This window comes from Equus asinus, chromosome X (genome assembly GCF_041296235.1).
Source record: "Equus asinus isolate D_3611 breed Donkey chromosome X, EquAss-T2T_v2, whole genome shotgun sequence".
In the NCBI taxonomy this organism is placed as follows: domain Eukaryota; kingdom Metazoa; phylum Chordata; class Mammalia; order Perissodactyla; family Equidae; genus Equus; species Equus asinus.
In genome coordinates this window covers 94,437,125-94,456,205 of record NC_091820.1, presented here as the reverse complement: position 1 = coordinate 94,456,205, position 19,081 = coordinate 94,437,125, and the positions used below count along the sequence as shown (strand labels likewise).

Sequence of the window (19,081 nt, the reverse complement as noted above, 5' to 3'; positions counted from 1 at the left end):
ATGTAACACCCGCCCCCCCCCCCATTCCTAGCTGCTTTTAGGGTTTTCTCATTATCTCTGGTTTTAAGTAATTTGACTATGGTGTGCTATATGGTGTAGTTTTCTTTATATTTCTTGTGTGTGAAGTTCATTGAGCTGCTTGGATCTGTGCGTTTACAATGCTCATCAAATTTAGAAAAATTTTGGCCGTTATTTCCTCAAATATTTTTTATTGCCCTCATTTCCTTTAGTGACTCCAATTACATCTATATGAGACAGCTTAAAGTTGTTCCACAGCTCGTTAATGCTCTGTTCTTTTTTTTCAGTCTTTTTTCTTTCTGTTTCATTTGGATAGTTTCTATTGCTGTGTCTTTAAGTTCACTAATCTTTTCTACTACTATGTGTAATCTGCTGTTAATCTCATCCTATGTATTTTTCATCTCAGACATTGTAGGTTTTATCTCTAGGTTTGATTTGAGTCTTTTTGATATTTCCATGTCTTTAATTTTTTGAAATATGGAATACTGTTATAATAACTGTTTTAATGACTTAGTTAATTCTGACATTTGTTTCAGCTCTTGGTCAGTTTTTGATTGATTTTTTTCCTCATCATGGCCTGTATTTTCCTGCTTTTTTGCATGCCTGTTAATTTTTTATTGAGCACCATATATTTTGAATTTTACCTCATTGGGTGCTGCACATTTTTATATTTCTATAAACATTCTTTGGCTCTGTTCTGGGATGTACTTGAGTTGCCTGGAAACAGATTGGTCCTTTCAGGCTTTGCTCTTTAGATTTGTTAGGCAGGACCAGAGCCGTCAGAGTGTACAGCTAATTGTTTCCCATTATGGAGGCAAGACCCTTCTGAGTTCTCTGCCCAGTGCCCTGTGAATCATGAGGTTTTCTAGTTTGGCTGGTGGAACAGGCAAACTCCTAGCCCTGTGTGAGTGACACGTACTGTTCTTTTGAATCCTTTCAGCTGGTTCTTTCCCTTGCTTAGGGTAATTTCCTCATAGGCATGCCACGTGCTGATCAGTCCTTTGCTGAATACTCAAGGAGGACCCTCTGCAGTTCTCGGAAGATCTCTCTCTATGCAGCTCTCTCAGGTATTCTGTCCTATGAACCAACCACTTGGGTTTTCCCAGACTGCCAGCTCTGTCACCTCAACCAGGGAGTTTACCAGGCTCTGCCTGCATTTCTCCTCCCTGTACCGTGGCCTGGAAACTGTCTCAAGACAGAGAGCCTAGAAAATCAGAGGGCTCACCCTATTTGTTTCCTGTCTCTCAGGGATCACAGTCCTTCATTGCCTGATGTTCAGTGTCTTGAAAGCCACCACTGTTTCATGTATTTTATCCATTTTTTGGGGGGAGGAGGCTTGTTTCAGGCAGAGTAGAAATCTGTTCTTTGTTACTCCATCTAGGCCAGAAGTCAAAGTCCACTGACATTTTATAATCCCAAATTTTCATGACCAATTATAATTTGTAGCCCAATTTCAAAACTAATCTTTCGAAAGTGTAGACACCATTAGTTCTAACTATCTATGTTCAAAAATATACAGAATCTGGCACACAGCAGTGTAAATCTCACATCACTAGTCAGTTTCTTTGTAAAACATAGTACATTTGCTTAACAACAGCAGTTTAATTCAGGACTTCTTGGTTAAACTAATACCCCTTGAAAGACTCTGGTTCACTTTTTCATGTTCAGTGAGGTATAAATTTTACCAAAATTGTCCATTGTCCTTGGCCCAAACAGCAAAATCCTTTTATCATATCACTCTGCTGGGATATGACTGATAATCCAATAGAATTTATATGCAAAACCATCACATAATTACTACGTGTAAGTTTAGAGGAATAATTTAATACCGGTTCAACCTTTTTGCCCTTGAGCATGGGTCAATTTTTCTGAAATTCTTCTGTCATCTCTAAAGTTGTCATCACAGTTCTCCACTTAAAAAAATGCCTGAAACTTTAAATGGTGTCTAGATGCAGTTTAACTCACAATTCATCTGTGTTCTTTAAAAGAAAATAAATGTTACTTTGCAAGACCCAGTTAAGTCTTAAAGCACAAATGCACATATAAAAACTACAAAATAAAAATAGCTGTTACTTAGAGAGCATTCTCAGTTCACATTACTTTCAGCAATTTACCTATTTTTAAAACTCATTTAATCTTTATAACAAGCCCAAGACGGTAGGTAGTTATTACCTTCATTTTACAAATGAGGAAATTGAGGCACTGAGAGATGTAGTAACTTGCCCAAGGTCACACAGCTAGTAAATGGTGAAGTTGGGATTCAAATTCGGACAGTCTGGCTCCAGAGTCCATGCTCTTAACTGTGACATCATACTGCCTCAGGAAAACAAAAACACTTTTCTCTCAGCTCTATTACCGCTCTTCAGTTTCTGTGAGTTTAAGTTTAAACATATAAATACAAATAGATTTCTGAGTGAAGACATTTAATACACATTTATTGAACTCATACTGTGTATCAGACTAAGTAACCTCCTGAGGGTATGAAGTCCAGATACAGTGCCTGCCCTCAACAAGGTCACATCTGGTAGAAGGTTCTAGTTTGAGCATAAGTGTTGCCATCTTCACATTTGTATGTGCACTGCATGTTTGGGAGGGAGAGGGGTATGGATGTGCTCAACAAAGTAAACACAGAGAAAGGTGTTTTATTTGCTGCCTGGTGCAGGGACATTATTTGGTATTTTTCTAATTCACATCAGTTTCCATTTGGGGAACACCAACAATGATTTTTAAGCTGAGTACTATTCTTACAGGGAAGTTTTTTATATTCCTGTTTTTATAATCTAATTTTTATATTCCAGGCCCTTACCCAAGGTCATATAACTAATAAATAGCAGAGCTAGGATTTGAACCCAAGTCTGTCTTACACCACTATATTCTTTATTCCATGCTTCCTATAAGTTTGACCCAATTTTTGGTTTTTAGAACTGGTCCTCAGAATTTAAAATAATTTGAGTTAGCTCTCCCTATTCCTTCTTGAAAACTGTGTTAGTTTTAATACTCATTTATTAATTATTGTTATCTCCTAATCTATAGGACTAGGATATAAATTGGATATTTCCATTTGGGTATAGAATTCTACATATGTTCATTATGTCAAGCTTCTTGTGTTGTTCAACTTGTCTATGTATTTACTAATTTTTTATCTGCTTGTACTATCAATAATTGAAAGGGGTATGTTAACCTCCCATTGTGGTGGTAGATTTTTCAGTTCCCCTTGCTTTTGTAAGTATTTGCATTAAAATATTATCCTGAATTTTGAGCAATAAATGTGTATGATTTTCTAACTAAACAAACCATGTTTTCTAAAATACCTTCTTGTGAGCATGAGGTCCCACAAGGATGCTGTATTAAGATATTTCATCTGAGTCTTGACACCCCGCAACTAACATGGAACAGATTGTCCATCAGAGCTTGGATTTAGACACTCATGTTATCTGAGCTGTGGTCTTCTCAATAGATAATCCTTGCCCTTTTGACTACATACCTGTAATTGAATTTTAATGAAGGACCTTAAGATTTTCTTAGGCTTTGGTTTCTCCACTAAACCCTAGTATCTGTCTAGGGTAAATATGAAAGGTCACAGGTTTTCTCACTTCAAATCTGTCTGGTTTTCTTCTTTGTGCCGCCATTATTTTTCTGAGTTATGTTTTTCAAAATGTGATGTACCATTTACCGTAAAAAATATATCACTTAACTCATTGCATATGAAAGCATATTTTTATTCCATATTTTCCTTTTTGAGTTTCTCGAAAATATTCTATCATATGGTATGGGGTGGTGGTGGCGGTGAGGCAGATGGCAGGTTTCTTCTTTAAGAAGTTAATGATAGGCAGGTGGGCCCCGTGGCCGAGTGGTTAAGTTCCCGCACTCCGATTCGGCTACCTGGGGTTTTGCTAGTTTGGATCCTGGGCACGGACATGGCACTGCTCATCAGGCCATGCTGAGGCGGCGTCCCACATGCCACAACCAGAGACACTCACAACTAGAATATACAGCTAGGTACTGGGGGCTTTGGGGAGAAGAAGAAGAAAGAAAAAACAAAGAAGTTAATGATAGATTTAGTACAATTATGGTTTCTTCTTTGACCTATGAGTTATTAAGAAGTGTCTTTAAATTTCCAAAAAGTATTGGGATTAAAAATTATCTTTTGTTATTCACTTCCTATTTAATTTCCTTGAGATCAAAGAACATGGTCTGTATGAGAATGATTTCTTTGAAATTTACTGAGACTAGAATTATAACCCAGTACGATGGTCATTTTCGGTGGTAAAAGTTCCATATGTGCTTGAAAAGAACGTGATTCTCCAGTTGCATATAGAATTCTACATGTTTCCATTAAATCAAACTTATTTTGTGTTTCAACTTGTCTATATTCTTACTAATTTTTTATCTGCTTCTACTATCAGTAATTGAAAGAGTTACGTTAATCACCCATTTTGATGGTCGGTTTTTTCAATTTCTTTATCTAGTTGTCCTTAATCTTCCTTTATATGTCTGGAGATGTTGTATTAGTGCATACAGGTTTATTTACTCTATGTAGTAATCCTCTTTATCCTTTATAATACTGTTATTGTCTTGAAGTTTTATTTTTTAGATGTTAATATAGCTACCTCAATTTTCTTTCGGTTAGCATTTACCTGGTATATCTTTTCCCATCTGTTTAGTTTTAATCTTTCCTGTCCTTATGTTTTGGATGTGTCCCTTGTAAAATGGCACATAGGTGGAGTTTTACATTTTATCCAGTCTGTTAATCTCTGTATTTTAAAGAGTGATTTTTGCCCCCACGTTTTTTATGTTTATTAGTATGTTGGAGCTTGTTTTTACCATCTTACTTTTTGCTTTTTATTTGTCTCATTTTTTTCTATGCTTTATTTTTCCTCCTTTCCTTTAAATTTTTTTTTTATTCTGTTTTCTTCTCCCCACTACTGATTCCACAAGATCCCATCTCAAGTGAGCTGGCTGGGAACAGGGTTAGTGTTGGAAATAACAGCAACCCATGGTCGAAGGTAGGGCAGGAGATGGGATGTGGCTTTTCTGAAAGGAGTCAGATTGGCAAGTGATGGGGGAGAGGAGACAGGGAGCTGATGAAGGTCATGGCTGGTGGGCTCTGAAAATATTTTGTTTTACAGGTGTGAGACAAGGGTGTCTGATGGGACTGGAGGAAAGGGAAGTGGGAGTGTGCAATGAAGGGAGGCTTAAAATAGAACCCGAAGGGACTAGGTTAGGGAACTGAACTAAAGGCAAGTAAAAAGATTTGTGGATGACAGTGAGGGTCCAGGTGAGGTTGGAGACCAGGAATTGTGCAGGACCTGGGTATAGAAGTAGACAAGGCAGACTACAGCATTGGTACAGGTTTGGGATTTTGATGGGCAGTTGTGGCAGAGAGATCAAGGTACATGGATATGGAAGATACTGGTGAGAGTGGTACAAACATTGAGGTGTCTGGAGTCCAGGATGGGTAGGAAAGGAAGAAAGATCAGCAGGAGGCAAGTAGACCAAGAGAAAAGTGAGGGTGGGCTTGAGACTGTGGTCTTGATGAGGTTGAAGAACAGTATAGTGGGAGTGAGATGTGGTTGGAAAGTGGGGATCCTTGAATTTAAGATTTCAGAGTTGGGCAGTTCTGGTTGGTCAAGGCCGGGAGTGAAAAATAAAGGGAAGATGTATAATATAAGCAGTTCTGTTTTCTTATGGTGCTATCTTTATCTCAGCGATGTTCTTACTTCCCTGCCTTTTGATATTACTTATCAGAAGTAATTGTGCCAATGTACCTGTCTCATCACAGAACTCTGCTGCCTCTCCATAAGCACCAGGTTTCTAATAAATCTAGTTTTGTTCTCATTCCCTTTGTGCCTGGGCCATCCTTGGTCTTTAGCTGCCAGGCGACTGGGGATACCTCTTTCATCCAGGAGCTGCTGATTTTTTGGCCAGTGCTTCAACCATAATCACACATATGGGAATTCGTTTCCACAATGCTTTTGATTGCGCTGTTCAATGTTTTATAATTGCTTTGGCCATGATCCTGCCTGGAGGGACCCAGTAGGGCACTAGCTCTAGAATCAGATTGCCTGGGCTTGAATCCCAGCAACTTCATTTGCTTGCTGTTTATTTTTGGGCAAGTTAACCTAACCTCTCCTGAGTCCTCATCTATAAAATTGGGGATACTAATAGTACCTCACTCTCAGGTTGTTGTGAGGATTAGATTAGTTAGTATATGTAAAGTACTTGTTACCTGGCATAGAGTAAATTCTCAGTAAATGGAACTGTTGGGGTGATGATGATCAACAATAGTGGTGGCATATGCAACACTGTGAGCCAAATATTGTGTTAGGTGCTATGCCAGACACATCGAAGAATATTAAAAAGTCCTTGTTCTCATGGAGAATATATATTCTTGGGGATAAGAGCTAAGAATTCTTCCTCAAGACTGCCTAAGAAAGGGACTGTGAAAGAGGCTTAGTGTCTTATAGTTCAATAAAGACCAGGAAATAGCCAACTCGAGAAAATGTTGAGGTTTCAGGAACCTGTATAGTTTGCTGTGTTGTTTATACTCTCTGTTGTCCTGTAGGTAGTTAGTAAAAAAAAAATTTAAAGTGAAAAGGGCTTGTAGTCTAGTTTCAAGAGAGAGCACAGAAGGTAAGTATAATCCTCATTTCCCTTTTCACTATGTCTTTCTCGGGCTCTTCGACTCCTGTGACTACCAAATCTCTGTTTTCAAATACAGTCTCTCTTCCTGAGGTCCAGCCCTGTGCTTCTAACTACTTCTGGGCCTAATTCCCTGAATATCCTGTATGCAGCACAAACTCAGTATGACTAAAATGAAACTTCTTGCCTTACTTCCAAACCTGTTTCTTCTCTTATAATCCTTATGGCTGTTAGGGCTATCGCTAGCATCAGTTGTTTAACCTAGACGTGCAAGGTAGGCATCTTTGACTTCGCCTTCTTCATCCTCTCAGTCACTCCATTCTGTTGATTTTACTTCTCAAAGCCCTTCTGTGTCCCTTTGGCTTGCTGCCCTGGTTTAGGCCTGCCCTGTAGCAGATTCAGTGAGTGTGTGTACTCCAAATATGTATTCCAAACGTTGTGATTGGCCCTTTAACACATATTACCGGATTTTCATTTTCTTGACAACTTTGTGAGGTAGGTCATTTTGTAGATGAGAAACTAGAGGATGACAGAAATAAAATGACTTGTCCGGTTGGTTAGAGGCACACTTAGTAAACCTAGATTGTCTTTTGTCTGGACTACTGCAATAATCCTGCTGTCTCCTTTGAATTTTCCTTTTTGATATTTAAAAGTAAGACGTATTAGAAAGTCAGAGCTATATAAAATAAAAAGTGAAAGTTGCCCCTCCCAATTCTACTCCCCAAGAGAAACCAATGATACTGGTTTTTGTTCTAGACCTTTTTCTTTGCATATACAAATGTATAGATAAATACCAAAGAGATCATACAGTATAGTCTTGCAACTACTTCTTTTTCACTCAGGGAGGTATTTTCATACAGATCTACTACATTTTTTTGATGGATGCATAGTATGCCATTATATGGAAGTATTATTTTGTTTTGATGATTCCTCTGTTAAAGAGCTTTTTGTCTTTCTCTGTCTGACATATTTCACTTAGCATAATACCCTCAGGTCCCTCCATGTTGTCACAAATGGCACGATTTCTTCTCTTTTATGGCTGAGTCATATTCCATTGTATATATCTTCTTTATCCATTCATCAGTTGATGGACACTTGGGTTGCTTCCATGTCTTGGCTGTTGTGAATAATCCTGCAGTGAACTTAGGGATGCATAAATCTCTTTGAATTGTTGATTTCATGTTTTTTGGATAAATACCCAGTAGTGGGATAGTTGGATCATATGGTATTTCTATTTTCAATTTTTTGAGGAATCTCCGTACTGTTTTCCATAGTGGCTGCACCAGTTTACATTCCCACCAGCAGTGTACGAGGGTTCTGTTTTCCCCCCATCCTCTCCAACACTCGTTATTTCTTGTCCTGTTAATTATAGCCATTCTGACCGGCGTGAGGTGATATCTCATTGTAGTTCTGGTTAGCATTTCCCTAATAATGAGTGATGTTGAACATCTTTTCATGTGCCTATTGGCCATCTGTAAATCTTCTTTGGAAAAATGTCTATTCATATCCTCTGCCCATTTTTTGATTGGGTTGTTCCTTTTTTGTTGTTGAATTGTATGAGTTCTTTATATATTTTGGAAATTAACCCCTTGTTGGATATATGATTTGCAAATATTTTCTCCCAGTTGGTGGATTGTCTTTTCATTTTATTGATGGTTTCCTTTGCCATGAAGAAGCTTTTTAGTTTGATGTAAACCAGAGGGGAAGGGAATGATGGGAGGGCAAAAGGGGTAAAGGGGCACATAGGTATGGTGATGGATGGAAACTAGACTTTTGGTGGTGACCACGATGCAGTCTGTACAGAAGCCGAAATATAATGATGTACACCTGAAATTTACACAATGTTATAAACCAGTGTGACCTCAATAAAATAAAAAAAGAACTTTTTCATTTTACTCTTGCAAATAATGTTGCAATAACATTCTTGTACATTTACCCTTGAATGCACATTTGTGTGTGATTATTTCTATTGGGTAGATTCTTAGAAGTGGTATTGCTTGGCTAAGGAGTACGCATATTTTACGATGTGTTATGTACTACCAAGCCACTTAAATTTGTTCTTTGAATCAATCTTCCACACTATAGCTAGAGTGATCTCTGTAATATGAATTTGATTGTGTGATTTCCCAACCTGAAAAACAAAGTAGGAACAAAGGTGTTTGATGGATTTCTATTGTCCATGTCATAAATTTTTAAATTCTTAATTTTTAAGAGTATTTGAGAGTTATAAAGTCTGGCCCCAACCTATCCTTCCTACCATTCTCCCCCACCAACAAACATACTCTGTTCTATAAGGCAAAATCCACCTCTTCTGTAAAACCTTTCATGTATACAACTCTCTCTCTTCTCTCTCTATGCAAGATAGAATTAGTTACTTCCTTCTCTAAGTTCCCACAACACTTAATTTATTATCCCTCTGACAGCACTTTGTACATTGTACTGTATTTAGATATATCTGTCTCCCCTACTACTCTGTGAACTTCTTAAGGACAGGAACTGTGTCTTACTCATCTCTGTATCTCCAGCACTTTGCACAAAGCCTGTCAGAGTGGGTGCTCAGCAAATGTGCGGGAAATGACTGAAGATATTCTTGAGGTAGTGTTAACAATAAGAACTTTAGGAGATAGAGTAGGTGATGGAAGTTTTGAAGTGTAGCAGAAAGCTGACTGACTTCTAGGAACATGGAAGCTAGTGAGGAAAGGAGAAATGGGCTTCAATTGGCAGGAGTCCCCATGTGATTTTCTCCTCCACTACAGAGACTAGCTGTCTGATTATTTGGGTTAATAGACTTGGGACTTGAGAACATTTAAAGTTCATTTAAACATTTAAAGTTGAAAATAGGATGATTGAGGATCCACTTGGTGGAGGGGGTGTTTGCCTCAGCTGTTCTGTGCTCTTTCCAGACTAAGATGATTATGCTGAAAGACGCAACTCTTTCCCAGAGTCATGAATGAGTTTTTCTTCTTGAAAAATCAAAGCCCCTTCATTTTCAGGGCAGGATTCAGGTGGGAGTAGGAACGGTAGAAAGATCAGATACTTCTATGCTGTCTCTTTAGCCTGGCTCAAGGGGGAAGTAGCTTAACCAAAGGCTCGAGGGCTGTGGGCCTATTCTTGAGTCAATTACCTGTGTGAAATTAGTTCTTATCTTATTTCAGGCAACTCGTAGCTCTCCTGGTCTGATTGCTTTGAAGAAAGAAGAGTAGAAGAAAGAATAGAAGAAATCATGTCGGAGATACTTGACCTGTCTTTTCTGTCTGACTTGGAAAGGGATTTGATCCTCAGTGTTATTCAACGAGATGAGGAGCTCCGGAAAGCGGACGAGAAAAGGATTAGGTAAGAGTCCCAGAAAAACCATGGGTTCCCAGGCCTTTGACCAATGATGTCTGGACTTTTCCTTATACCCCTCATCTGACTTTCAGAGGAACTTGTATATGAGCTTTACAACCCCTCATTGGGTCTGGTTGGGCTCTGAGGTTGTTGCTTTCACAGAACCAAATAGTCTTACTGTCTCTACACCTCAACCCCTCTCCATCCGGCCTATACAGATTCTGAATCCACTTGTGCTTCTCTTTTTGGTCTTGGCAGGCGACTGAAGAATGAGTTACTGGAGATGAAAAGGAAGGGGGCCAAGAGGGGCAGCCAACATTATAGTGATAGGACATGTGCCCGGTGCCAGGAAAGCCTGGGCCGTTTGACTCCCAGGACCAACACTTGTCGGGGTTGTAATCACCTGGTGTGCCGGGATTGCCGCATCCAGGAAAGCAATGGTACCTGGAGGTGCAAGGTGTGCACCAAGGAAATGTGAGTGTTGTCTATGGCTGAGAAGAGAGGGGAAATGAGGCCTCTAGGTGTGATGAGAATTTCTCTCCTCGGCCTTTGTTGGTTGAATAACAAGGGCCATTTTTTATCCATATGTTATTTTCTTTTATTCCATCCCAGAGAGCTGAAGAAGGCAACTGGAGACTGGTTTTATGACCAGAAAGTGAATCGCTTTGCTTACCGCACAGGCAGTGAGATAATCAGGATGTCCCTGCGCCGCAAACCTGCAGGTACCAGACCTGTCTGGAAATGGTTCCTTGAGATGCTTGACCTCAGTGAGAGATCCTCTGGTGTGGAATCCTAGGGTATTCTTACTGGTGGTGTCTTCACTCCATGGGCTCAGCCTGTTTGTGGGAAATATAAAGATTGTATTGCCGTCCCGTCTGCAAGTGCAGTGTGTTTCCCTTTCCCCACTCATCATCACCACTCTGCCGTGCTTTTGTTTTGAAGTGAATAAAAGAGAGACAGTGGGACAGGCCCTCCTTCATCAGCCACAGATAGGCGATATCTGGCCAGGAAGAAGGATCATTCAGGAGCAAAAGAAGGAGGCCAGGTAAGAACCAAGCAATCATTTAGAGAAATGCTACATGTCCCTTTAATTCTATTTTTTTTTTTAGTTTCTTTTATTTATAAAATAGTAGATATTCATTATAGGAAAATTTGGAAAGTACATAAAAGAATAAAGAAGGAGGAAAAAAAATTTCTAATCCTGCTACCCACATCTAAACATTAACATTTTGGCATATTTACTTTGTTCTTTATAAGAGCAACTTGAATACAAATAAAAATAACACATACTCATTATTAAAAATTTAACCAGTAGAGGAAATAATAAATAAAACAACAAATCACTCAAATTCCTACTACCCCACTACTCACATTATGTGAAAATTATTTCAGATATCTTTTGTGCATAAATATAGATAGAGAGATGGGTGCATGGATAGACTGAAAAACCTTTATAATAATGGATCATAATATACTAAAAAAATTCTGTTTAATTTTGCTTGAACTTAGGATAAAATACTGAAATAAAATTGAAGAATTGCTAATCTTCAGGCAAATGTTTCTTTACCGTAAAAAATATTAGTCATTAATATCCCTCTAAGTTTAAGAAAAAATATTATTAAAACCATTGAGCAGTTAGTCATTTTTTTCTAGTGTCTTTTTGGTTATAACCTTATTGAGATGTAACTCACATAACATACAGTTCGCCCATTTATAGTGTACAGTACGATGGTTTTTAGTATATTCACAGAATTGTGCAACCACCACCTAAATTGATTTTAGAACTTTCATCACTTTAAGAAGAAACCCGGTACCCTTTAGCTATCACTCCCCCCAACCTTCCTGCCCTTCCCCATCGCTAGGCAATCGCTGATTTACTTTCTGTCTCTATATATTTACCTATTCTGGACATTCTGTTTAAATGGAATTATGTAATGTGTGGTCCTTTGTGACTGTCTTCTCTTAATATACTGTTTTCAAGGTTCATCCATGTTGAAGCATGTATCAGCACTTCATTTCTTTTTATTGCCAAATAATATTCCATTATATGTGTATACCACATTTGTTAATCTGTTCATCTGTTGATGGACATTTGGATTGTTTCCACTTTTTGGCAGTTATAATTAATGTTGCTCTGAACATTCGTTATGAGTTTTTGTGTGGACATATGTTTTCATTTCTCTTAGGTAGATACCTAAGAGTGGAGTTGCTGGGTCAAATGGTCATTTAGTCATTTTTTAAATCTACCTGTTTCAATACTAAACATTATCGGTGGGCTCCCTGCCATGAAAGAGGCGATTAGCTTTCTTACACTTCCTCCCAACTGTTTCCCCTACTCCCACTTTTTATTACTCAAATTATTTTTTACTTTGTCAGGACTTAAAACATTTATATTCTGTTACGCAACCATAAATCATCTGCTTGTTTTATCTGTTTGTTCAGTTTTAGTTCGTATTTAAAAGGATTGTGTGCTTACAGTCAGGCTTGGACTATGGCTTCTCTATATTTCTGAATTCTTTGATTTATTTCTTGGTTGTCTGAAGTTCCTTCAAGAAGGGCTCGCGGGTGCTGTATTTCTTTCTTTCTTTCCTGTTAAGAATGTCTCCTACTGCCTTTATACTTGAACAATCTGTTGGCTGGATACTATATTCTTGGGTCACACTTTCTTTCCCTCAGAATGTTATAGACATTACTCCATTGTCTTCTGCCACTGAATGTAACTGTGGAGAAGTCTGAGGCCAGCTAGCCTCTTGTAGGTAATTTACTCTATGTGTGTGTGTGTCTGTGTGTATATGCTTGAAAAATTCCTTTTATTTTTCTTGAAGTTTAGTAACTTAACAAGGATGTATCTCAATGGTGATTATCCTGTATCATTTTTCCCTAATATGAGGTGTGTCCTTGATGAGTTCTGTCTTCATTGCTGGAAAATTTTTCTGCATTGTATCCTCTGAACTCTTTTTCTGTTTCGTTAGTTAAGTTCTCCACCTCAGGGACATTGCCGTTCTTTATCCTCCATTTCTGTCCTTTTCTTTAACTATCACATGCAGAGAAAAAGAGAAAGATGAAAGCAATTAACCATGATTAGCCCAACCCTTTCCTCTTTGTTATTACTTTGATTTTCTTCCTTCCCTTCTTCGCTCCCTCCCTTCCTTTTTCCTGTATCTAGTTTACTTATTTGAATGAATCATCTTGTTTAGGTTTTAATTTGTTCTTTGCTCTCAGTCTTGCCTTTTCTCTAATTTTGTTGTTTTATCATCTTGTATTTGAGCTCTTGTGCTTTATCAAATATATATTCATATTAAGTTCCTCTGTAGTATAAAGCACTCACAAGAAATCTACTTCTTTTCCTATGGTTATATTCTTCTCCAGAATGGGTTCTTCATCCATCTTACAAGTTGTTTCTATTTCTCCGCAGCCCATGGCATATTTATATATCTGCCTGACCGTTTCTTTTCATTTTGCTCCTGTTTAACATGGGAAGTTCTGTCTACGTCTTTTATTTGCTCTGATATAGTGTGTGTGAATTCTTCTTGACAGGCCTCTCACATCAACTTGAAACAATTTATTTCTTCCCCCCACACAACTATACTTTAGTTTAAGGATAGAATATTGCTTTCTTTTTTTTTTCTACATTTTTTAAATTGAGATAACATTGAGTTCTATATACTTCTGTTTTGTAACCCGAGGGGAGGGGCAAAAGGCAACTTGGGGGTCCTGGGTTTTGGTCTCCTGAAGTTGTCTTAAAGGTCTGGGCTCACTCAGTCCAGCTCTGGCTGCATCCTCTAGCTCAAACCAGTGCCACAAGAGATGACATACCCCAGCAGTCTCGTCTGCCTTTGTTGGGGTCCCCCAGTGATACTTGGGGCCACAGATCTTGAGGACTTATGTTTTCCTTAACTTATCCCAGGACTGCCTACTCACGTGGTCTGCACATCTCCACACTGGAAGGAGTTTTTCTGAGCTGAATATTTCTTCTGTTTTCTTGGCTGTGACTTTTTGAACTTTATGACTTGAGGCTTTACTCCTTTCCTCATTTCGTTGCTGCTGGTGAATTTTTGGCTTTTTATTTGTTTTTCTCTTTCCTAACTTCCCCTCAAACAAAGAGAAATGATTTTATCATGTTTTATATGATTGTTGAAAAGCAATATAGAAATATAAAATGAGTTCCCAGTAACCTCACTGCTTCTGCCCCAGACAATTATAAATAGTCATTAATAGTTTTGGTGTATATATTACCAGACTGTCTAAATGTACAAATATGGGTTGGATTCTTAAATTTTAACTTCTTTTTTGAAGAAGATTGTTCTATATACATGTTAAGTAAAAAAAAGAAAGAAAGCTTTAAAAACTCAATAATACGGATAACCCAATAGAAACTGGGCGAAAGATTTGAACAGACATTTCCCCAAAGACAATATATAGATGTCAAATAAGCACATGAAAAGATGTTCAACATCATTAGTCATTAGGGAAATGCAAATTAAAATCACAATGAAATACTACTCTACCCACTAGAATGGCTAAAATTGAAAAGACTGACCGTGCCAATTATTGGTGAGGATGAAGAGCAACTGGGATTCTCGTACCCTGCTAGTGGGCATGTACAACGGTGCAGCCACGTTGAAAAACAGTTTAGTAGTGTCTTAACAAGTTAAATGTGCACCCACCTCGTGATTCAGCCATTCTATCCCTGGATATTTACTCAAGAGAAGTGAAAGCATATGTCCATACAAAGACTTGGACATGAATGTTCATACAGCTTTATTTGTAATAGTCGAAACCTGGAAACGACCAGATATCTATCAACAGGTGAAGGGATAAACTGTGGTTTGTTTACACAATGGGCTACTAGTCAGCAATGGAAAGGAATGAACTACTGATGCATGCAACAGCATGATGAATCTCAAAATAATCATGCTGAGTGAAGGAAGCCAAAGAAAAAAGGGGATGTACTACTATATGATTCTGTTTGTAGAAAATTCTGGAAAATGCAAACTAAATTTTAGTGACAGAAAGCAAATCAGCACATACTTGGGGACAGGGGCAAGGAGGGAGGGACGGATTACGAAAGGGTGCACGGAAACTTTTGAGAGTAATAGATGTTCACTAACTTAAATAACTCAAGGTGTAAAAGGAGAAAATTATAGAAAAACGTTAACATCTTTCCATGTCAGCACCAAGGGTCTACCTCATTCTCTTTGCTGCCTGTACCATGTTTTGTTGTATATATGTCCTGCGAGTTTATCCACACAGCCTTGAGTGGGTGACTCATCTGTTCTAGGTGATGAGGCCCCCTTTTTCCTTTGTGGATAAGGATAAGAATGGCTTTTATTTCCTGAACGTGATTAACACATCTGACATCATCGGTCAGAATGTAATTTTTGAAACCTACTGCTTCTGGCTGTCTATGACCTCTCGTCTCATTGGACCCAGAAGACTCTTATTTGTCCTAAACATGGAAACAGATTAAGTGGTCATAAATGATCCTTTTCCATAAAATTATGGAGCCTTTGAGATAATTTAATTCAACCCCCTTATTTTTACAGAAAAGAAAGCAGGATAAGTGATTTACCTGAGATCATACAGATAGTTAGAGCCCAGGACTCCCATCTCTTAGTCTATTTTTTACTGCACAGATGTCAAATAATTGCTTTTTTGCCCTAGGGTTGTTTGTATCAGCCCTGGATCAGTACGTATTAATCTAGGAAAAAATACAAGCAGAACACCCTCTTCATGGACCATTGTTAAAGTACCTCTCTAGAGGAATGGTTCTAATTTGGCTTCTGTATTCTTTCGGGCAAAGAGGGGAAAAGATTGATTCTGAAGTAGAAATGAAATCAAGTTCCCTGCTATGTCTTGGACTATAAAGTTAATACATCTCTCAAGAAATGACCGCTGTTTCCCCTCTTCATGCCCTAGGATTTCCACCCCTGCTGTCTGTTTTCATTGAGCTATCTCAAACATCATGTGCTCACTTGGAAAGTTCATTCCTTCCTGCCTAAGACATTAGAGATTTTGGTTACTTTGTTCTTTGTTCATTTATTAGTTCATTCGTTTAACAAATATCTGTGAATGCCAACTATTTGCCAGGCTCTGTTTTAGGTAGTGGGATATGCTGGTGAACACCATAAGGTCCCTTGTTGGTGGAGCTTAGATCTGGGGGTAGGGGACACAGACAATAACTAATCAAGTAAATATATCATATCACATGTTGACAAGTGCAGTGGAGAAAATGAAGTAGACTAAAGGGATAGGGAGCATGGGAAAGCATGTGTACATATGTTGTTTTATTTAGGATAGCCAGGGAAAAGTCTTAATAATAAGGTGACATTTGAGCAAAGACATGAACCAAATGAGGGAACAAACCCAGAGAGTATCTGGGGGAAAAGCATTCTAGGCAGAGGCGGCATCAGGGATAAAGACACTAAGGTGAGTTTGTGTTTGGCATGTTTGAGTAACCTGGAACTGAGTGAGCCGGGGGGAGTGGCAGGAGATGAGGACAGAGGTGAGGTGAGAGCAGGTCATGTTGGACTTTACTGGCAATTTTAAGGACTCTGTCTTTTACTCTGAGTGAGAAAGACACCTCTGAGTGACATTATATTATTTTTTCTTTTTTTAAATTGAGGTAAAATTCATATAATATAAAATTAATCATTTAAAAAGTTTTAAAGTGTACAATTCAGTGGCTTTTAGTACTTTTAGAATGTTGTGCAATCATCACCACTATCTAATTTCAGAACATTTTCATCACTTCAAAAGGAAACCTTGCACCCATTAATCAGTCACTCCCCATTTCCCCCAGCCCGTAATCTACTTTCTGTCTCTATGGATTTGCCTGTTGTGGACATTTCACATAAGTAGAGTCATCCAAAATGTGGTTTGTATGACTGTCATACAAAAAGCTGTTTGTGTCTGGCTTCTTTCACTTAGCATGTGTTCAGGGTTCATCCATGTTGTAACGTGTATCAGTACTTCACTCTTTTTTATTGTTAATAATAATTCATTGTATGGATACACCACATTTCATTTATCCATTCATCCATTGATGGAAATTTAGACTGTTTCCACCTGTTGGCTATTGTGAATAATGCTACTGTGAACATTTGTGTACAAGTGTTTGGTGGACACATGTTTTCAGTTCTCTTAGGTATATACCTAGGAGTGGAATTCTTGGGTCATATGGTAATTCTATATTGGACTTATATTTTAAAAGCTCATTTTGGCTGTTGTATGTATGTAGATCGTATGGGGACAAGGACGGAAGTAGAATGTTCAGTTAAGAGGCATTGCAACCATCCAGGAGTTAGATGATGGTGGTTTGGACCAGAATAATGGCAGTGGAGGGGGTGAGAACTGGTCAGTTCTAGATATACATTGAAGATAGAGCCAAGAGGATTTGCTAACTGATTGGATTTGTATTGTGAGAAAACGAGGGAGTCAAGGATGATTCTTAAGATTTTTGACCTGAAAATTAAAAGGAAGGAGTTGCCATTTGATAAAATTGAGGGAAGAGCAGGTTTGGGAGAAGATTAAGGCCTTGGTTGTGGACTTGCTGCGTTTGAGACATCTAAGCAGAGATGTCAAGTCGGCTGTTGGAAATACAAGTCTGGCGTTTGAGTGAGAGAGAAATTTAGGAGTTATTAGTTTACAGAGGCTATTTAAAGCCATCAGACTAGATGAGATCATGTAGGGGTAATTTTAGATAGTGAAGAGAAGCAGTCCAGGGAATAGGCCTGGACACAATCCAAAGATTAGAGGTCTAGGAGATGAGGAAGGTCAAGCAAACGAGACTGAGAAGGAGCAGCCAGTGAGGTCAGAGGACCAGGAGAATGTGGGGTCCTAGCAGCCAGGTGAAATTCCTTGAGACACTTGAGGAAGAATTATTTTTCTCCTTTTCTTGCTGCTTTCACAAATTCCTCCAGGTAAGGGGCCTAGGAATTGTGTCCTTCCCTCTAGAGATGAGGACTGTTGTTTTGTATGATCAGGGTCATCTTTCATTCAGCTGAGAAAGAATTCTGGTCATCTGACTACTGTCTTCAAAACATACTGCTTACTTATGTATATACTTTAAGCCCCACTGAGGGCATTTAGTCAAGAATTCAGTCAACAGATATTTGAGTGCCCACTCTATGCTGGTTTCTCTTCTAGGCATTGGGAACACAGCAGTGAACAAGATATGTGGTCACCGATCTCATGGAACTTAGTCTCATGGAGGAGAAAGACATTAAACAAATCATTTTTTAAAAATTATTGAACAAATTAAATAATTTGCTTAAAAGACATAAACAAATAATTACATGTGTGATGACTGCCACCAAGAAATCAGGATGCTTTAGGAGCACATGGGAAGGTTACTAATCTAGACTTGGGGTGGAAGCATGGTCAGAGAGGTTTGGAGGAATTGACATATAAGGAGAGACGTGAAGTAGTAGATTTAGCCAGGCGAAGAAAGATGGCCATTGTGGAAAGAACATCCCAGGCAGAGAAAAGAGGGAAGAGGCAGAGCTTTGGCATATTCATGGAACCAAAACAGCTTCATCATTCTGGAATGTAAAGTATAAGGAGAGGTGGAGGGTGAAAGATGAGTCTGGGGAGGTGAGTAGGGGTCAAACATTAGGGATTTTCTTGCCATGCTAAAGAGTTTTAACTGAATCCCAACAGCAGTGGGGAACCACTGAGAAGTTTTAAAAGTGTACTCAAATATTTAGCTTAGAAAAATCACTTAGGCTACCATTGTGAGTGGGCTAGGAGGAAGCCTGACTCCTCCTGGCAGGAGAGCCCACTCCCTTTACATATCAGCTCTTGGTTTTTATTCTAGTATGCCATTTGAAGTGACCAAGCTGAAAATTGGGAAGAGTGTGCTGGAGGCTGAGAGTGAGAGTCTGGATAGCTACACGGCTGACTCAGATAGCACGTCCAGGTGAGATCCCTGCCAGTCCCTGAACCTCCACCCAACCCGAGTTCTCATTTTGTTCTCTAGAGTCAGGATGCCTTCAGTATTCCTGACTTGTCCTTGGGAAGTTGAATGAAGTATTTTCTTTGACCTTGCCATAAGTCTTCCAGTAAGCACCTCTGCAGTTGGCTCTGAGCACAG

General features: G+C 38.7%; 1 protein-coding gene across 6 annotated transcripts in view; it reads left to right on the top strand.

The window, feature by feature from the left end:
• SYTL4 (synaptotagmin like 4) overlaps positions 1–19,081 on the top strand; it is a 47,851-nt gene that overhangs the window by 15,850 nt on the left and 12,920 nt on the right. For 3 of the 6 annotated variants that reach the window (XM_014829969.3, XM_014829967.3, XM_044763051.2), the window contains 5 exons: positions 9,816–9,993; positions 10,246–10,461; positions 10,600–10,709; positions 10,930–11,032; positions 18,806–18,907. In XM_014829969.3, coding sequence (XP_014685455.1) covers positions 9,884–9,993; positions 10,246–10,461; positions 10,600–10,709; positions 10,930–11,032; positions 18,806–18,907 — 641 coding nt within the window. In that variant the 5' untranslated portion in view covers positions 9,816–9,883. The remainder of the gene's footprint in view (positions 1–9,815; positions 9,994–10,245; positions 10,462–10,599; positions 10,710–10,929; positions 11,033–18,805; positions 18,908–19,081) is intronic. The other 3 variants (XM_014829971.3, XM_014829970.3, XM_070502014.1) reach the window with 1 other exon arrangement.